The sequence below is a fragment of the Choristoneura fumiferana genome, chromosome 12 (assembly GCF_025370935.1).
Source record: "Choristoneura fumiferana chromosome 12, NRCan_CFum_1, whole genome shotgun sequence".
In the NCBI taxonomy this organism is placed as follows: domain Eukaryota; kingdom Metazoa; phylum Arthropoda; class Insecta; order Lepidoptera; family Tortricidae; genus Choristoneura; species Choristoneura fumiferana.
In genome coordinates this window covers 13,399,955-13,420,748 of record NC_133483.1, presented here as the reverse complement: position 1 = coordinate 13,420,748, position 20,794 = coordinate 13,399,955, and the positions used below count along the sequence as shown (strand labels likewise).

Sequence of the window (20,794 nt, the reverse complement as noted above, 5' to 3'; positions counted from 1 at the left end):
ACTTCAGAATAAGAAATCTCGTCACGTTACGCATACGAACAATTTCTGGGAATGTCTGGCGTCTGCCGAGCTTGTACACACTTTACTCCAGGCTATTTGATTTGGTTAGCTACATATACAAATGCACTACTTGTTTTAGGTTCAACTTACAGTTATTTAGGGAGTTTTATAATTGTAGATAATTTTTGCGCACTGATTTGTTATGTTTTTAGAGAAATAGTCTATTTATGTAGAACTAAAAAGATTTTAACTTTTCAATGTACAGTCAAGGGCAAAGATATCGACACGGCCAAAGTTGCAAAAATATGTATACGCGACTCTATGTACTTATGCCGTGTATAAATACATATTTTTGCAACTTTGGCCGTGTCGATATCTTTGCCCTTGACTGTAGGTACTGTTTTTGTGCTTCATCGAGGAGAATCAATCAATTTAAGCGCTTAAGTCATCAATGGTACGGTCAAGGACTAATTCACGAGCATCCATGGAATCTTTTCAAAGAAAAAGTCATTACGATTTTCCTTGCTAATTAATGCGATGCCACTATGACATTTACTGAGAAATGGTTCCATGGTGGCTCATGAATTAAAGTCCAAGGACTTTAAACCTTTAAAGACCGTACAACTGTTATTGCCTACTTTTGTACCCTGGACGATATCTATTGATCTTTCAATATTAAACAAACTACATACGTAGGAATGAAGGAAAGAATCCGTAGTTTATAAGTAATAGATGAACACAGTTCCCGTCTGTGGACCGTTTATAACGTAAGGAACAAACCTAATCCCCAGACCCCTTCCCAGACGTTCTTACAAAAGATTCCTCCTTTTTATTTCCATCGTAAATATTTGTCGTCGCGCGGAAATCGAAGCCACGACCCTTCCATTGATTGGCGGAAACGTTGACCTTTCACATGAAAAAGATCCCACAATAGGTTATAATTGAGTTCTGTGGTCCTGTCTGACTGGAATACGAATCTATTCAGACACCGCTGGGTTTTTAAATTAAATATTCTCAAACCGCACGTGAACGGAACATTTTTCGGAAATAAATAAATAAGGAACTCGTGGAAGGTTCCTCCAATCAGAAGGTAGATATGGTTCAGTAGCTTTACGTTTTTAATCAGAATCTTAAAAATATCGATACTTATGTTAATTAAGTTTTACTTATTTTACCTTTTACTGTTTATAATGTTTTTGCTGAGAAGAAAAATAAAACCACCATTTCGATTTCCAAATCGAATAAGTTTTCCTCTAATTTTGCTTCCGAGTTTCCCTTGACTACAAAACTTCGGATAAAAGTTAGTGTAAGCAATAGCACTAGTTTTTATCCTTTCTCTTTGTCGACAAGTTGGCGAAGGTTTCTACGAATTATTTCGCTATGTACGGTTTTACATTTATTGAACTTTTAATTAGGAACGTAAATGCGTTAGTTGAACTAATTAAAAGTTTGATTGAACTACGCCCATTCTGCAATAAGTATTTGTATTTAAAGTAAAATAACAAGCATGGCTAAGATTAAAACCACGCTTTGTTTTACAATGTAATACCTACTTTTTTAGGTTAAACGATTTTATAGGATATCTAGGTAGGTACTAAAAGCTTAAAGGGTGTATCGATAACTGTTACAGTTCTAATGGTCTAAGTAACGTTCACCAAAAATAAATATAACGCAAATGACTGGTTATAACTGACCAAATAAGATTATTAGTAAAGGTTAAAGAGTTCTACCATGTAAGTTCTGACACCATCATTAGGCCCCCTATGAAATTATATCCTCTAACACCAATCCCAATAAAAAAAAAGCAATAAACAGGACAAGCTAAATAAAACCGTTTAAAAAGAGATGTAAAGAAATAGATAAAAAATGTTTCTACACTTAATTTTGTAACTTAGAAATTTGTATGTAATAAACAAAAATATAAGCACCCGGCCTTAAATTACATTGCTGTAATTTAACGTGCTACCTTCCCTCCTACCTTCGTATTATTACGTTTTACTTGCATTGAATACAAAAGGCAACCGAAATACGACCAACGCGTTCGAATCATGTCATAAATTTTAATATAAGGCACACATCGGTTACTTATACAATAGCGTTGTATATGTACGGACTCGTAAATACGAAAAGTTAAGAAAAGCAATACGTTCTCAACTGCTATCGGCACACCGAAGTTTTATATAGATGCTCAGATTTACTAAGATGGCGTCTTAGAACTTGACCCTTAGTATGTTTGTTAATAGTAAAAAAAGAAGATCTCAATTCTTATTAGTTCAGACTATTCGATAAAAAATACCGTATTTGATATTTGTATTTATTTTTTATTTATGTATGTATATTATACCTATTTAGTAAATGTTTTACTATAAAATATTCATGGCTGGTTGTGATTATCCTTTTTCTCTCAGATTTTTGGCTTTTGATAATATTCTACAAATAGTGTCACAATCACAAACATCTGATCCAGTGGTCAAAACTGGAAACAGTGTCCAACAACCGAGATAATGTCCATTTACGAGCAGCTGCATGCTGCTTCACTAAAAGTTGTAGCACATTTAATTGTATCAACTCGACACCATCTTAATTGGAGTCGTTCAGTATTCTTTGTTTGACACTCCACACTGTTACCCTCGGCAGTGAACCGCAAGCAGCGCGTGGATGTATCAGCAGTTACGCTTGTGGTCCGCCTCGCTTGTGCCCCGTTGTCGGTGTGGGGATGGTTGCCAGTGATCTACCCAAAGGCACATTGCCGACATCACGCCGCTTGCCCGCAAACTGAAGTATATCGACAAACATCGTTGTTTTTTGCCAGCGAGCAACCAACGCCACCTTGTCTTAAGCGAAGGTAGTGAAAGAGCTGAGCCTCTTCCTTTACGTGCTATTTGGTTGACGGCATATTGATGAGAAGCGAAGCGATGCTGATCCGCCGCGCTGACATCGAATATATATATATATATATAGATAGTGGATTAAAAAACACTGTTATTTAATTATTTTTCGAGTTTACATTGGCCGACTAGATGCAATTTTAACATAAAAGGGCTAAACGTACGTTTGATACTTTTACGCGGTAAATCCCGGGGCGGTTTTTTTTAATCTGTGGGCATAACTGCCATTTAGGTCCTTATGTACGTCAAGCAAAACGCCGCTACCCCGATACTACATCGTAATGTGATTGTATTACTTTTTTTAAATTTCTCCAAGTATCTTGGTTAATGTATTTTTTACCAAAGATTTTAAAGTTGAACGCGTATATGACCCAAAGTACCACATAGATCTTTTTACTGTCTTTTTGAACACAAGTTTATTTCCCGGAAATTCACGTATATGGGCGTATGTACAATAAATTTTAATGAAAAAATATTTTATTATAATGTATTCGTTGTGGTTGAAGGACAGTACTATTAGCTAATGTGCCAAATTTTAGAAGTCTCGGATACACTATCTCTGACTTACGACAGTTTTTGACTTTGAAAGCCCGTCCTGTAAAGTAAGGACTTTACACTTAAGCCCTTATACGTAGGACCCATCGACATGTGTGTTAACCTCAAGTTTACCAATAGCAACTCCGTCACCAGATCAAATAAGTTTGTTTTTTGTTGTTCGGTATTCGCCAAAAATCTGAATTATTGCTCTCGTAAGTTACCTGCTTGCAAGATTTGCCTGGGGCCATCAACTTTAGTTTCCTAACACTACTTCATGAGCATCCAAATAAGAGATAAGTACAGTGTGAGTGAGCGGCTCTTTTTTCAACGATAAATCCCATGTTTAATCTTTTAGGTCGGCTGGCGGCTCCCACTCCCCGCAAAGGGGGTCGGATTAACGTGGGGTGGCGATAAATTCTAATGAAATTTCCGCCAGAGACGAGCCAGCTGACTGTGTGGATGTAACGAACAGACATTAAAATAGTGATATACGATACCACTAGCAACTAGGCCTAAAGCTCTCTATTTACTATTTGCGTCTACGAAACCATAAACCCTTCAAACCTAAATAAAGCCTGGATAAAATTAATGTAAACAAATAAAAAACGTTCATAATTGGAAACTTACCAAGCGGTTTTGGCTGGATTCCATAATCTGGGCTTAATTTGAAACAGGGTAAGCCTTCGTACCACTTTTCAGTTAAGATATCCATGTATCCATTGGAAGAGTATTTAGCTATAACTGCTGATATGCTGTCCTGTAACAAAATATATTTTCAAGTTTCTTCCCGGTCACAATATTTTAATCTCAAAGCTTTTAAAATAACGTTCATATTCAAAACAAAGCACGTAGTTGTTAATTATTTTAGTAATCGTATTTTTAATCCCCGACGCAAAAAGAGGGGTGTTATAAGTTTGATCGCTATGTGTGTCTGTGTGTGTATCTGTCTGTCTGTGGCACCGGAGCTCTTAAACAGAAGAACCGATTTGAATGCGGTTTTTTTCTTTGAAAGCAGGTTTTTTAGCGGTGGTTCTTAGACATGTTTGATCAAAATCGGTTCAGGCGTTTCAAGATCATCAGCTCATAATGGGTATTTACTTTACTTTCTAACATATTTGGAACCTAACATTTCAAACACTCATGTATGCTATATAACTACGCAAGATTATGGAATTCTCGGCCTGATGCTGCAGCCAGGATATCCAGAACACTAGTACACTCTTGATAAAACCATAGCAGATATATCGTGTTTGGATTCGTTTTGATCAGTATTTGATTCTACATACAATGCAATGGTGGCAACACGACTGAATGTACTTTTTACTGAAGTTTCTTGTGGCGCATTCTTCTTGGTAATGATGGTCTTTCCGAAAGCGCTGGTAGTTTAAAAAATGACGTGTAAAAGTGCCCATTGCGGCCTATTTTTTGAATAAATTATTTGAATTTGAATTTGCTCATTGTACTTCCAAACAACATTTCCGCACCAATTTCAACTTTATGCCACTAAACGTTGAAGAGTACCATCCAGCAGAAACAATCCAGATCGGACCACCAGAATCTTCACAGATATTGTTACCGGATTAACATAAGTATGCCAAATTTGATACCAGGACGTGGTCAAAAATAAATCTTCAATTTTTTTTTTAATGATCGTCGTAAGTTATGTGCCAGTGCTCGACACGCTAATGCCCAAAAGACGACACCCCGCTGTCATCTCTATTGCTAATGACATCATACAATTTCAGATGGCAACTACTGGGACAGTGACGAGCACTCGTACTTTTACCTTATAAAAACTTGTAAAAAAGGAAATGACTAAAAAAACTACATGATGTAACGATTCAAAACAAAAGCTTTGCGATCCGTTGATTAATGTCGTAATCCGCGCAAACTTCTAAGGTATGTTGAACGACGTCAAGATAAAATTACGTATAATCGGCTAAGTCAGGGCTACATGACACTCGCTATCGATCACACCATTAGCAGACTCGTGTGCGTCATCCATCAATCTTTAGCGATCCCAAGTCTTTCTTATGAGTCCTTCTGACTCTTGTCTTTTGCTTCGCTTATCGCTTGCGTTACTTTTACGTCTATCACAGGTCACAATCAGATAAAAAGTTGGAATATTATTGGCCAAAATCTTTGCTCACACAGTTTTTTGTTTTTAATTAATAGTAATTCCGGTAACATTTGCAAATTTGATATGCAAATATACATGTAAATTTAAAATCTGAATACACATTCTAATAAAAACCGACCAAGAGCGTGTCGGACACGCCCGGAACAGGGTTCCGTAGCCATTACGAAAAAATTAAGTAATATTTTTCTAAGGCTTTCGTATTTGGTAAGGAATATTCCAAGTTTAGGTATATTTTATACCTTAGGCTGCTATTTAATCTTAAATTACTAATAATTCTCAAAAACACTTAACCGTTATAGTTTTCCTTGTATACGATTGCTACACACACTACCATCCTGAATTTTTAAAAAAAATTCCACCCACCGTTTTAAATTTGGGGGGGGACGCTCGATTTTAATGAAAATATGCACTTTAAAGTTGAATATTTTACAAACAAATCACTGAATAGAAAAATCGTGTTAGTAACCCCTAATGGTTTTAAAAGACCTACCCAACGATACCCCACACTACAAGATTGGCTGAGAAAAAAAAAACACCCCGACTTTACGTTTATGGGAGGTACTCTATATTTTTTTTTTATTATTGTACCAGTTTTTCGGCGTAGTTTATATATATAATCGTGCAAAATTACAGCTTTCTAGCATTGATATTCCCTGAGCAAAGCCGCGGACAGGCAGACAGACAAACAGACAGACATGGCGAAACTATAAGGGTTCCGTTTTTGCCATTTTGGCTACGAAACTCTAAAAACAAGTGTGGATTAATCGCTATGGTCGTCGTATTTGCATAATTTACCCATTCACAACTAGCCTTTATCTACAGCTTCGCTCACATTAGGCACTAGGTACGCACCGTCGGTGAATAGTGAGAAGAGAGTGTTATAGTATGAAATGGCGACAAAAGCGACAATTTTTGTTTATTAAACATGCACATTTTTCTGGATAAGTGATAAAAGCGTTCAGTGTATATTGATCTCCGCCCACATCCTAGCTATCCCGGCTTACTGAGCAGCGAGCGAGTACAAATTAGTCCACATTTTTACTCCTCGCATTTGCATTTTTCATACTAATGACGTTATAACGGACACCTGGCTTGACACGTTGCTTCACAAAAGAAAATCGTGCAGTAAAATTCTGAGTTGTTACCGTACTCGTACTAAATCTGGATAGGTATTTTATTTCCCTTAAAAATATTTCTTTTACAAGCTTCTAACTTATTATTGTGTTTACTTTTAGTGGTCGGGTTTACTTTAAATTTGGTATAAGTATTTACGTAGATTGGGCAGAATTGCAAGTTCTCCCGACCTATATGCTTCCCACTGCGCAGGGCACATGCTCTTTTCAGACTGAGAGGGCTTGGGCTCTGCTTCCCACTTACTGCAGATTGGGAACAATGCAAGTAGGTAGTAGTGATGCGTCAACAAGAAGCCAATAGGCTGGGTGCGAAGTACTAGGTGGGGGTAATGAAATCTATCGCAGCGCTCATAGTGGCCAAAAGTAGAAATAATGTAGGCTCTGTCATCTGTCATACTCATATGAATCTGTCATTAACAAAGAAATTTGTTTAGACCTAATTTTAATAATAGATATTTGTCTTATGGTGCGAGCTTGAATTATTGAACACTGTCTCTGTTTTGTTCTTAATTCCTCTACATCCCGGACATGTCCAGCAGATACCAACAATTTTCCTTTTGAAGCGGTTTGTGGTTGAAATTTTATATTGAGTAATACAGACAAAACCGGTCGTCAAAATAATACTTATTTTGATCTGAAAACGATATTTAATTTATAACTAGCGATATAAGAACAATTGTATATGTTTACTATTATTTAAAGAAACCATTAAAGTAGCTTTATCTTTTTGTTTTACAATAAAAGTACGACTAAACATGAAGTAAACAAACCCTGACCAAAACAAAATAAGCTTTTTGAATAAATTTTACTTACCTCATTTAATTTTAATGACCAAAAATGAATTCACAGCCCTTTGTCCACCCAAATCACGGTATCACAGTAATTTTGTTTTGTTTATAAATAAATACTACGTGATAAGTTTGATTTTTGTCACAATGTCGCAATGAAATTTCAAAACGTCACAACCTCAGAGCCGACAAACTTGCGGACGCTAGGTGGCGCTGATGTCGTGCACAGAGCCAATTATTAAAGAAAAAAAAACTTATCAGTTTTGCTATTGTTGAAGTTTTAATAAAGAATCATAGTTCAATAAAAAAAAAAGCTTTAGTCGATCAACTAATCTTCAACCTAGTCAAGATTTCCTATCATTGAGAATTCGGCCAAGTGATTCTATTCTAGCCCTATGTTTTTTAAGTCAACTACAAGAAAGGCTTTCTGTGTGTTTTTACCTTTAAAGGGAAGCCTTTTGCCATTCCAATAGCATAGGTGTCTTCCATGAGTGCATGGTCACCAACTCGTTGCAGCTTGCAGCCATGATCAGTGGCGCGGTAGTAGTCTAAAACAGGAGTATCTGCTATCAAAAGGTCCAACGTTCCATTCCTGAAATACACAAATACCATATAAGAAAGTACCATCGAATTATATGATAGTCAAGAAATAAGTACGTTAAATATTACGGCGCGAAAATAAATACTGTGGCTCGCCTCATAAACACAAAGTGCGAAAATAAAACCGGGGTGAAACCCTAAAACTCGAAGTGGAAAATAAAATATACTCCAAGCTGGAACGGGAGATCACGGCGAAATTAACCGAATCCTTATACGAATACGGTGCCATTTCTGAATAAAATGTGGCATGAGAAGGCATTTCGTAATACTGTTCGCTGTCTACCATTTTGGAAAAATAACAGATAATTTAATTGCGGTTCAAATGATGTTTGTAAGTAGCTTCACTATTCAAACTGTGTAGAGATGAAGATGAAAACACTAGATTAGACACGAAAAATCTCGTCGGAAACAAATAATATACCTATATTATTAATCGATACTAGCCAGGCAGGCCGCTTCGCTTTCGGCTGAAACGGCAAGCCAGCGCGAGTATCGGTTGGGATCCCAAAGACACCGTACGCAATCTTTATCTATACTACAGTAGACTAGCGTATTCATCTGTCAACTTTACTTCAAGTTCCGCCTCCAGGGAAGAGGGAGAGAATTCAGCATACGTACGTACGTTCAACGACGTTAAAACAGTAGAAAGTGTCTATAGCAGTGATGGGCAAAGTAGGGCCCGCGGGCCAACTCCGGCCCGCGTAGGGATTTAATCCGGCCCGCCGACGTTCTTTTGAAGTGAATAGTACCTACCTATATGGCTCGCGATAAAAAAGTATAACCACTCACATGCTGTGAATTTTGAGTTGAACTCTATTCATTAACAAAATAAGCGTTGACAGGCAACTAGAGTTGCCAAAAGCATGTGGGTGGATAAAATAGAATGGTGTAATCCTTGGCCCTACTCTAAAATATCTGTAACTTTCTGGCTCCTCATGAAGAAAGTTTGCCCACTATAGTTTATTTTCGGCGGTAATACTGAACATACTCTATAAATCTTCATACCTCAGTCGTGAAATCCCTTCTTCGATGTTTTGAAGTGCGTATCGTCGCATCCGTTGTGCCAGTTGTGGATTTCCTCTTTGCACATAGTACTCCGATATTGAAGACTTAGCCGCGCCCACTCGCAAAGAAAGCCACTGAAACAGTTTATAATTTACACATTTTGCTCAAAACATCCCAATTCAAATAGGAAATATTATGATTATTCTTACATTACTTCGTCCCTGATAGTCATCGACAGCATTGTGGAAAAATAATCCTGCTATTAGAGCGGCAATATTGGCTGTATAACTGGCAACAAATATCACAGAAAATCCTCCCCAAACGTTTATAAGGAACTTGTTAGGCCAACTCTTAGGAGCTTTAAATGCTACTAAATGTCCACATAAAAGGCCCCACATCACCCACAACGCGCTTGAAATACTAAAGTTCTTTGACCTCTGCCTGCCCCAAGGGTTTAAACCAAACGGCGACAGCCATTCGTATATGGCAACTGCAATAGCAGTTACATTTAGGGATGTAAATATGGCAATCCATAACTCAGGCGAAAATGGCAAAAGGAACGCCAATAGTGGTATGTCTGGCTTTCGGTTAGGAGCTGCTAGAAGTGAAATGCCACTATAAAAATAAGGTTGCGTGTAGTCGATCACTTCTGCGCGTGCCGATGACACACTTAGCGCTGCGAAAGACATGTGGGCGGATCCAGATACTAAATCTCCGACAATTCCATTCCATTTCTGATTGTCATCGTCCGGATTGACATCATTGAAATACGGCACATCATCATTATAGTATGGCGCACCGTCTTCTTCTTTGCTTGAGGGTTTATAGCCACTACGAAACTGGCCGCGATAGTTCAGGTGGTCTGGCGTTGTAAAAGTAATGTCATCATTCAAAAAATTTGTTATATCGTGTACTTTATGAAAGGATCGTACTAGCTTGCGGGCACCATAAAGCCCATCCTCTACTAAATATAAGTGAAAGTCGAACTCTAATTCTTGAGCTATGTTTTCTAAAAGATCCATAGCCAGTCCGTAGCAGCAGTGTGTAGCCATTTTTGATGGAATTGTTGGTTTAGGCGTAGGAAAGAAAAAATTATCAGCTTCATCAACATCATCATCTTTTTCCAATTCGTTAAACACAATAGTAAGGTTGTCTCGGTCGGAGGTGTGAGGTCGATGACAAGGGAGCCCTCTGAGGCATTGTCCATCTTCAGCGAGTTCACCTTCCATGACAAAAGGTGGGGCTAAGGCCGTGACGATGCGAAATATGGTCCGTGCGCCTGATGACTGCCCGTGAGCTACCAGTCGACCGCCAGGCCACACTATAGTATGAAGTTTTACGATGCGACCATGAACATGCCCCACTTGTCGCCACATATTAGCGCCCTCGGCTCCGGATACTAAGTTCATAAAGGTAAAGGAAGCTGTCAACGCTGGTTCTGGCCTTTCAGTGCCTCCAGCAAGAGCCGCTGCCGAAGAAATTCGAGCTTCTCTGTGAAAAAAAAATATTTTCAGAACAGCATTTGCAGCTAAACAACACTTAATGCATGCAAATAAAATGATATTATTATCATCAATTACTGTTATAACAGTTACATATTTGAATATCGAAAATTAAAATACCTATGGTCAAAATGTCTAAAATTTAAATGTCGATTGCTTAAAATATCGAATGAGTAAAAATATCGATAGCCAATATATCTAAGTTGTAAAAGTCAACATATTTGAATGTCTAAAATTAAAATATCGTACATACAAATCTGCTTTATTCATTGATTCTTTCTTTTAAAACCATTTATTTTACATAATCTAGTCATCTTTAACACTCGCCAGCCGCTGCCGCGGCACGCTCGCTTCGCTCGCTCGGCTCGTGCATTGTTGTGGCCACAGTTCTAACCTAACTGAACCAAATATTTTTGGTAATTCATGTTCAATAGGTTAGGTTAGGTTAGTATTGCGTCAAGGTGCGAAGCGCCTCAACTGAGCGGACTAGGAGCTCCGTGAAGCGGAGCTCCGTCGACCCTGTCGCGTGATAGTTCATACATAGGATATTCGATAATCTGTACTTCGATATTTTGGACTTCGATATTTATATCTTTCGATGTCACTTTTGTAGATAAATATATTTTCGATATTTTTGAACGTAGGTTATCTAACCATTCCACAATATAAACTTTCGTTATTTTCGATATTTCGATACAGTCGATATTTTAATTTTCGATATTTTGAACATCGACATTTTACCCGTAGGTATTTTAACTTTCGATATTAAAATATGTAACCGTTATAACTTATGTGATTACTCACTCACAACAAGTCACAACTTGATTATTTTACTACAAAGTTCAAGGCGGGAATGCTGCCTGCGTGATGGGCACCATGCCAAGAGGCCCACCTCTCTTTTTTAATTAAAGTTTTAGTTTTAGTTATTTTAATTTAATAGCCGTTTTAGTCCTAGGTATGGAAAAACAAATTTACTGTAACCAAACCTCACAGAGCTCTCCAGTACTAGTTATTTAGTCTTAAAAGTCTTGTGGCAAACAAGTTGAGAGTTTCCAACTTTGCAAATTCTATGTAACTTAGCTTTTATGCCAAAACAGAGTAGGTACCTAGTTAAAATCGTTTGTCTGTACCAAATGCTTTTAAACAACAAAGAGATTTCCACATGACACGGTACAGTATTTTCTTTTACTATATTCTTTTTCGGTGTACATATATCTTGCTCGATTAAGACACTACATTAAAATTCTAAGCACAGTAGTGAATTAAGATAGTCAAGTTAAATATATATCAAATATTTACTTGGACATGCTGATTTAATATGATAGAATAGTAGAGAAGGTAGCCGAAAAAAGAAACATAAAAAAATAATATCAATTCTTCACTTATGTGTAGAGCAATAGCAGAATATTAATTTTATTGCAACAGCTGGCAACCGACAGGCAGCGCTATCAACCACAAATTGAATAAATTGTCGCAGCTATTCCTCTCAGATACAGATTCACCGACAACTGGAGATATTATGACTGTGTAAAACTTGAATATTCCTTGGATATTCCGACGAACTTAGCTGTGTAATATGGAGTTAAAACAACTCGCGAAGAACCGAGCTGATTCAATTAATTTCATTGACTTGATGAAATATATATATAACTATCCAAGACTACATACTAGTGTAGTAAACCGGTCTTAAAAAAGAGATTGAAAACAAACCTTTTAGAAAAAATATGTAAAAAATGTCAGTAGGTATTTTGTGCATGTTAGTTTTTATTTGTGATTTTTTTTGTATCGTACATGATTCAATAATGTATGAGCGCTTCATCGCCAACAAATTGGTAACAGTTTGGCGATACCAAAATTTTGTGTATTAGCATGTCCCGTTTGATTAAATATTTTTTTTTAAAGAAAAAGCTAAATGTTCTTTTGTCATTTGTTGAGAAGTCACTCTTTTATTATAAGAAGTTAACTAGATGGAAATCACTTTATTATAAAACAAAATAAAGGTAACTAAAACTACATATACAAACTAAAATAGAAGTTAACTTGTTTCATTTGGTACTCAAATAGGCTCACTTTGATCAACTGGAAATCCTCTGTTAGTGGGCAACATTTTTTTATCAGATTTTATCATTCAAAATCAACCATTTACACGATACATTTTTAGAGCGACTTGTAGCAGGTGTGCCACAAAATATAGCTAGCAGCGTCAACATACTAAGTTATATTTTTCTGGAAGGGGAAATGGGTGTGAACGTGCAATATCCGCGCCTATCCGCCGATATCCACTTATTATTTCATTTCATGCATGCGAATTGATTAAAAAATTGTTCTGCCTTATTCAAGTTTAAACAATTTACTATTCGTCGAATAAATATACCAATTTTTAGAGAACCTTAGTCAAAATGCCAAAAAAGGAAATCTTTTAGTTTTGTCCTGTCCATGTGTTCCGCTTACCATAATATCACTGGCAATTTTACTCAGATATCACTGAAAAAAAAAAGATTTACTAACAGTAACAAAAAAAAATGCTTGTACTTAACATAACTTGAGTTACTACAAAACTAAGGCCTACTAGTAGCTAAAACTTAGGTGATGTCTTACAAAATCAGTTTTGCAATATTAGCATTATTTTGGTTCCTAATTACTGAATTTTGGCTAAGCGTCAAGTAGCCAAACTAGTTCAGCTATCCTTTTTTTTCAGTGTGGCTAATATTACTAAATATGAAATGTGGAAAATTCCGCTCACAGCTACATATCTCAGTTGTATTTAGTTAAATTACTTGACTATCTAGTGTGCCTCGTGAGTTACAGTACGAATTGTGATAAGTTAAGAATTTGTAGCTCCCATAGAGGTGGCCCATAATTATTACTGTTTTCTATGTAATAAGTCAATGGGTTAATGTCCTAAAAAAATATAATTATCCCCTGCTTCACCATTCATTGATTAAATTTATTTGACGGATAAATTTGATGCCATCTTTGTTTATTTCGTTAACCGACTTCAAAAAAAGGAGGAGGTTATCAATTGGGTTGTATTTTTTTTATGTTTGTTACCTCAGAACTCCGTCATTTATGAACCGATTTGAAAAATGTATTTTTTTGCTCGTCCAGGAATGCTTTTAATTAGGTCCCATAAGCACCAAATCAGGATCTGATCATTGGATCTTAAGGAAATCGAGGGAACTCTTCAAATATTGTAGGGACACCTATGGTAATTTCGATATATTTAATAGTAACGCATGCATTTGCTCTTGAAAATCATCATTTGGTGAAGTGGATCTGATGATGAAGACCACATTTGACCAACGGAGCGACTACTCAATAACAAGTACTTCACGGGTTGAAGTTCAATTACTTTAACACAGTTGCTAAGCAATTTATGCTCATCGTAATGCATATTATGCTGAAATGGAACGGGCGATGAAGCACCAGGACTCCTAAATAATGAATGTCTCTGCATCGGAAAAAGCAATTTTTCGTAAAAGGTGACGAGCAGTTGACATTAAACTATTGTATCTTAGATCTTTTAAGTACACTAAAAAGCGTGAAAAATAAATTTATACCAGAAAATTGAACCGACTACAAAAAACCATGAAAATAATTTTCTATCAGTCCGAAGCCAGTGCCTCAGCACGAGCCAACAGAAGTGATTGAAGTATAAATAGTATGGAGGTTAGGTCGACGACTATAGGTCCACTCCTGCTGGCTCGTACTGAGGCACCGACTTCAGACTGGTAGAACATTATTTTCATGGTTTTTTGTAGTCGGTTCAATATTTTGTTGTACATTTTTTTCGATTAGACCGAGATGGCATCACATTTATCCGTCAAATAAAATTAATCAATTGGTGGTGAAACAGCCCCTTAATCCGTCAGAATATCAAAACATATTTGACAGTTTTTTTTTGCCAATCTTTATCTATCTAACTAACGGACTAAATAGAATATTTTTTAAACCAGAAAACTACCCAATTATAGTGTCAATAGTGTCGCTGGTTATACCAGAGTGTTTTCCACCGGCGAGGCGAGACGAGACGAGGCGAGACGAGAATTGAAATTTATATGCATTCTCGCTCGCCCGCCAAGGGCGCCGCCACATAAATTTCAATAAATTATTCTCGCCTCGCCTCGTCGGTGGAAAATCACCTTAATACGAGTAAGTATAAGAATTTACAGATGCACAATGCCCGCGTCAAGTGTCAACATCTGCCGTCATTTCGCCGAATCAGCGGGCACAAACTGGCTGCTGGCCAAACTGGCCGCTCTGTGCAGTTCCAGATCAATTTATGATAATGTGATTGACTTGGATTTAATCCAGAACAAATTAAATAATACATTAATAAATCTTCTATGCGATTAGTATCGTTCCAGTTTTGGGTTGCCAAAAAATGCCTCAATGCAATGAGCAATACCTAACTTATTGTTTTAGGTACACAAACTGTCCTTATTAACGATTTAGCAGAACGTTTGCTCAACGAAAGAATAAAAATAAATGCCAAGTTTGATATTGTTAGTTCTTCGAGAGCCCCGTGCTGCAGTTGATAGGCATTTGGTGAGATATAATATTTAGGTAACCAGAGTTCGTATTGTCTAGCGCTCGCAATCGCATTCACCATCTCCTACTCTTTATCGTCATGACATGAGTCGTGTGTAGGTACGGGTTAGATCCCGCGGCGTGACAAATGTTTGTTTGTAAAAAGCAAACATTTGCGGTCTGTGAGTTAGTTTTAGACTAAGGTTGCTATTCTTATAGCACAATACCTGCGTAAAACTATGTCGTTGTTGTCAAATTTCCTTTTATTAACGTGATACATAAGTCTTTAAATTGGCATGTAGATTAGATTAATTTCGCTAAACATATGTTACAGTGTTACATGTACTTTAAATATTTGTTTCATCATTGATTACAGTGCACTATTTAAATAGAATTTTATTTTTGTTTACATAAACCGTGTGGTGACAATAATGAACACAACAAAAAATTGTTATCCAATTTGCTTCCGTCGTTCGGAATTTATGCGTGTATATACATTTCGGCTCTTCGTTGTTATTTTATATACATTAAATAAGTTGACACCACTAACTGTCCTTCGGATTAAAGCATTAATAGGATCAAATATCAGTTTTATACCTTGCAGTATCCAGATGAACATACTAAAAGTCCTCAACGGTGAGGGGTGTGCTGATGGTGTAAGGGGGGTTGAAGGTACCTTTTCTTAGGTTTTTGCTCATATCTCGAATATTTGCACAAATAGCATTATGATTACTTCGGACAAAAGTTTTTACATAAAATTTCCTACAAATTTGGTCATATTCATTTTCTCTCTACGATTTATACTTTAGGACCTACGGGTTGTGTACATTTTAACAGATTTAAAAATTAGACGATTTAAGAATAACGAAATGAGTTATTTTTTTATATTTTATAATAGAAAAAGCAAATCAGTCTGTCTTTATTATTTTATTCATCGTCTTCTACATCAACATCTTCGTCTTCTACTTCTATGATATCTACATTGTAGGCCTACCTACATCGCTTGTACATGAGCCTAAGCAGCGGAATCATACTAGACTAGGATCAGTGGTGGTAATTGGCTCCTCGCTGCCAACCCCACATTTCGGAAGGCATTTCGTTACCCAGCCACTCTTGTAGTTGGTGGAATACTCGTAATGCGTGATATTTTGCTGACCCTTTAGTAGGGAGGAGAGAGGAAAGATCAGCTTTGGACTTGGTGCTTGATTTTACAAAAGGTGAGTATCGATGGCTGTTAAGATCAAGCTGAGTGAGTAATGGGCGCACGATATATCGTCAAAAACATCGTTTATCTTGATTTTGCTATGGCTTCCGATGTTGATGTTACGCACCCTGTAGCTCCTAAAGTATTGATCGTAGAGCAAAAATAAAGATGACAAAATTTGTCGGAAATTTTATGTAGAAACTTTTGTCTGAAGTAATCATAATTCTATTCGAAAAAATATTCGTGATATGAGCTAAAACCTGCAAAAAGGTATCTCCAACCTTCCCCCCCCCCTCCCTACACCTCCAGCACAGCTTGAGGACGTTTAGTATGTTCATCTGGATACCGCAAGGTATAACTGTACCAATTTTCAAAACTACATGTATTTTTTCTCATGATTTTGTTTATTTTCTCACCCTACACGCCAATATTTGATTTATAACCAGTACCCACAGTTCTATAAAATTCAAAAATCTATAAGAACTTGAGCTGCATTTGAAATTTTTCGTTTAAAATTTGTTGAGGTAAAGATTGTTCGGAAGTTAGAGAAGGCAACTAATTTAAGTGCCAGTTAAAGCGAGCGAGACCATTAGTCACACGTCGAGCCACATAATCACGAATCTGAAAAGTATATTTACGACTTAAGTTTCAAACAGAGGTCGCGCGCCCGGCTAAAATTCTAATAGAATTCTAACTTGAATGGTGTAAAAGTCCGTTTAAATTCAAAAGAAAGCTTAAAGTACCTTTGGTAGGCAGGAGGTTATCAAAGCGATAACATAAATGCTATATGCTATTTTATTTTTACGCGCGAACGAGAAGCATAACCCGCCGAGACGTTCGCCGCGCCTCCGGTCGCATTTAGTCGTGACAAGCCCATAAGCTATGATAATTATTATTATAAACTTTCACTCGTTGCGTTGAACATTAATATTTGTAGGCCTTATGTCAACGGGGTTTATTTTATGTACTTAAAGCAAAACCAATTAAATTCGCATCTAAATACTCCTGAAAACAATTCATCAGGTAACATTATTGTGAACCGGATACTTTAATATTCTCAAACAGCATTTCAATCACGGGAAAATGAGCTGCGCTTGTTACTCATTAACGTCATTACGTATTAACAAGTCAATGAAATAGTTCAAAAGCAGGGTAAAATACTTGACATTTTAAGGGTTCTGTACCTCAGTTGGCAAAAACTTAACCGGAACAATAGCTTGTTTTATTTACATCGTCATTTTCAGCCAATGTTTACCCATATACTGACTCTTTAAATATATAAAAATAAAAACTACATCTTCATCCCCAAATACTTTTCGTAAAAAACTCACCCGTCTTTGTTACAATAATGAAATTGTCTAAATATGTGTCGCACGGTTCCATTGAACACCTAAATGTATGTCAATTGCGATTGAGCACACGAATCCTTAAAGAACGACAATTGCGTTTTCATGATCAAGTCCCATTTGAAAGCGACGAAACCAATATCACAGTATGGTATCAATCATCATGGAATATTCAGCGTTTATACACGACAGCGTGAGCACATACGAATGCCGATCACGTACTTTATTGAATAACGCTTTGAGGAGCGGCTCTTGGTGCCGGTGCCACTATTAAAGGGGTCAAGAGCAAGTCCCTAAATCTTTCATTCGGAAACCATACTTGAGGGGTTTAGGAAACCTTTTATTTCGATAAAATAGCTGTTATAAAATTTACGACGTTTGTGACGAGTGTTCGTTCAGAGTAAATAAACCAGGCTCTTGTTAGAAACAGCGAGATAAAAAAATTCAGAACCAACGTGAAAAGAATGCCACTATACTTCGTCCTTACACCAAGAGATGGAGAAAATTGCATCGTCAGTGGTCAATCTTAATACAAGATATGCGTTATTAAATCAATATTGTTTAATACGTAGTATAATAAACAACTGGCTGGAGAGCGAAGCGACCTATAAACATCTCTCACCTTCTTCACCAAGATATGTTTTCATCATAAGAATGTATCAAACGAATCTTTAAAACGATATCAAAATCTTTGTAATTTTTTCAATAGTTCCATTACCCCATGTAAAATTTGATTAAAAAGTCGTACCTTACGTGCATTTGGTCGTGAAAAGCGTATTAAATTTGAATTTAAAATGTAAGCCGAGAATACTCAGCGTAAGCGAACGATGTGTTCCTATTGAATTCATCGAGCGACTGTCTTTCGTTCTCTCTTTTGAAAAAATACATATTTTAATGCCGTGCTGAATCCATTGTAACTTTATGTAGTAGAATAATGTATATTTAAATTTTAATTTCAATATAACAATGAACTTTGGTCATGTAAGAGTGTTTAGGATTAGGGAAGTATTAAGTAACTAGATAAGGTTATACGAATCACACACCACTTAAATAAAGAAATAGTAACATAATTCATCCTACGAAACTGCCCCTCCTCGCTGGAATTGACGTCTCGATTGGATATAGTTAGGTAGGTACCTGTAGTAAAGATAAAATAAACTTTATTGATGTGATGTGAAGATGGACGGACGATTTGGTGCGAGTGGCTGGGAAGGACTGGATGCGGAAAACTCACGATCGCACAGAATGGTCTAAAATGGAAGAGACCTTTACTCAGCATTGGGTAGATCAAGGTTGAAGAAGAAGAAGAAGATGTGATGATTGCATTATTACATAATTGAATGTCTATATGATATTTATTATTTACTAACCGTTACCCGCGACTCCGTCCGCGCCAAATTCGTTTATCGCTATCCCGCAGAAACTATGCAATTTTCCGGGATAATAAAATAACTATCCTATGTCCTTCTCCGGAACACAAACTATAATGTATACCGAATTTCATCTATATCGATTCAGTGGTTTAGACGCGATGAAGTAACAAACAAACAAACAAATAGACTTACAAAATTTCGCATTTGTAATATTAGTGTCATCGTTCTTCGATTCTACCTATACAAGTTCCGTACCGTTCACACCCGCATCGGTTATCGTTGGGAACGATAAGTACACTTGAGGGTGTTGATCACAATGTTTACTTTGAAACAACCTTGCCAAAGAGGTCGCCCTTACAATCCAACTCGGATGGGCAGCGTTCGAGAAGCTTCGCGATATTTTTTCATCCGAAATTCTGCAGTGCCTGATGACGTCTTCCCAGCCAGTGACTTTATGCTGCTTTAGTGCTGTGGCTTTATGGCGTGGTCCTGGATTAATGACCTCTTGAAGAGGCTCAGCGTCAAATACACAAAAAGCTACTTATTCATTCCGAGCTTCTTCGTGACGGCATACGGAAATTTGCCAAAGAACTAAAGTCACCGACATTGCTCGAAATATAATGCGAGTCGAAATGGCAATAGGCGGGTCAAAGAATAGACGACCATTGGGGAAGAAAGATCCTCGGGTAGCGACCACGAACAGGAAGGTGAAACGTTGGCAGGCTTCCCACTATGTGGACAGACAACATTACGAGAGTTACAGGCAACCAGTGAATGCATAAGTGGCGAGTTGTTGTTCATTGTGGGGGGGGGGCTCCCTGTTTGTTTAACAGTGGGCGTCTTCCGAATGACGATGATGGACTCTATACGTTAGGTTGATGTAAAGATGCACTAATATACACCTAAGATACCTGCACGTCAGCACTCAATAGCCAATTGATATCGGCTGATCAGCTCAGGTCTGCTGGCTCCCAACAGGCTGGCTACGATTCATTAGCAACGAATTAAATTATATTGAAAGTCAGCAGACCATTTTCCTCACAATTGGTATAAAATAAACTACCTTACTGGCTAGACTACATGAGAATAATTTAGTGAAATCATTGTGTAAGAAAGGCACAACATACATGGGAAATCTCGGTGGGAGGAACATGGGTAATAATAATGAGAATGTCTATTCTCGTGGGAGATATGTCTATATCTCCCATTTTAAAATAACAAGACCCTTTATTTTAGAAGGCCAGGTATTTTCCTAGCTAAATCTGTAATTAGGGGCCACTCGAAATAACAGCCCAAATAAAGCCCAAATGTTGAAAATTTGTGTTTTAGGACCTATCATGCGTGTTAAAGATTGTAACCGGCTCAAAAAACTTGCAAACTACCTAGTGAGTACACAGTCGTGTGAATTGTGCTTCACAAGGAATTCATTTTATTGTTGAATACCAGTAATCTATGGAAACAAAAAAAAAACTTATGGTATGCACCTATCACAATCAAGGTGAAATAGCTAAATAGGTTAATGCTTTGCAGGTTTGTATATAGGTAGGTTTCCTCACGATATTTTCTTCACCGTATAGCTTGTGGTAATCTTCTAATGTACTTAATTTCGCACATAAATTTCGAAAATTTCATAGGTGCAAGATTGGATTTGAAACCACATTTCTCTGCTTGAGAGGTTTTAGGTCAATCCAATAGGCCACTACAGCTTGTGTTTACAGTCAAGGGCATACATATAATATGTACGTTCC

The 20,794-nt window shown here is 37.0% G+C and overlaps 1 protein-coding gene across 2 annotated transcripts in view; it reads right to left on the bottom strand.

Moving 5' to 3' along the window:
- LOC141433398 (uncharacterized) overlaps window positions 1-20,794 on the bottom strand; it is a 170,811-nt gene that overhangs the window by 10,128 nt on the left and 139,889 nt on the right. For both annotated transcript variants that reach the window (XM_074095420.1, XM_074095421.1), the window contains exons 8-11: window positions 9,301-10,582; window positions 9,092-9,225; window positions 7,928-8,078; window positions 4,053-4,182 (exon numbers count right to left, since the gene is read on the bottom strand). In XM_074095420.1, coding sequence (XP_073951521.1) covers window positions 4,053-4,182; window positions 7,928-8,078; window positions 9,092-9,225; window positions 9,301-10,582 — 1,697 coding nt within the window. The remainder of the gene's footprint in view (window positions 1-4,052; window positions 4,183-7,927; window positions 8,079-9,091; window positions 9,226-9,300; window positions 10,583-20,794) is intronic.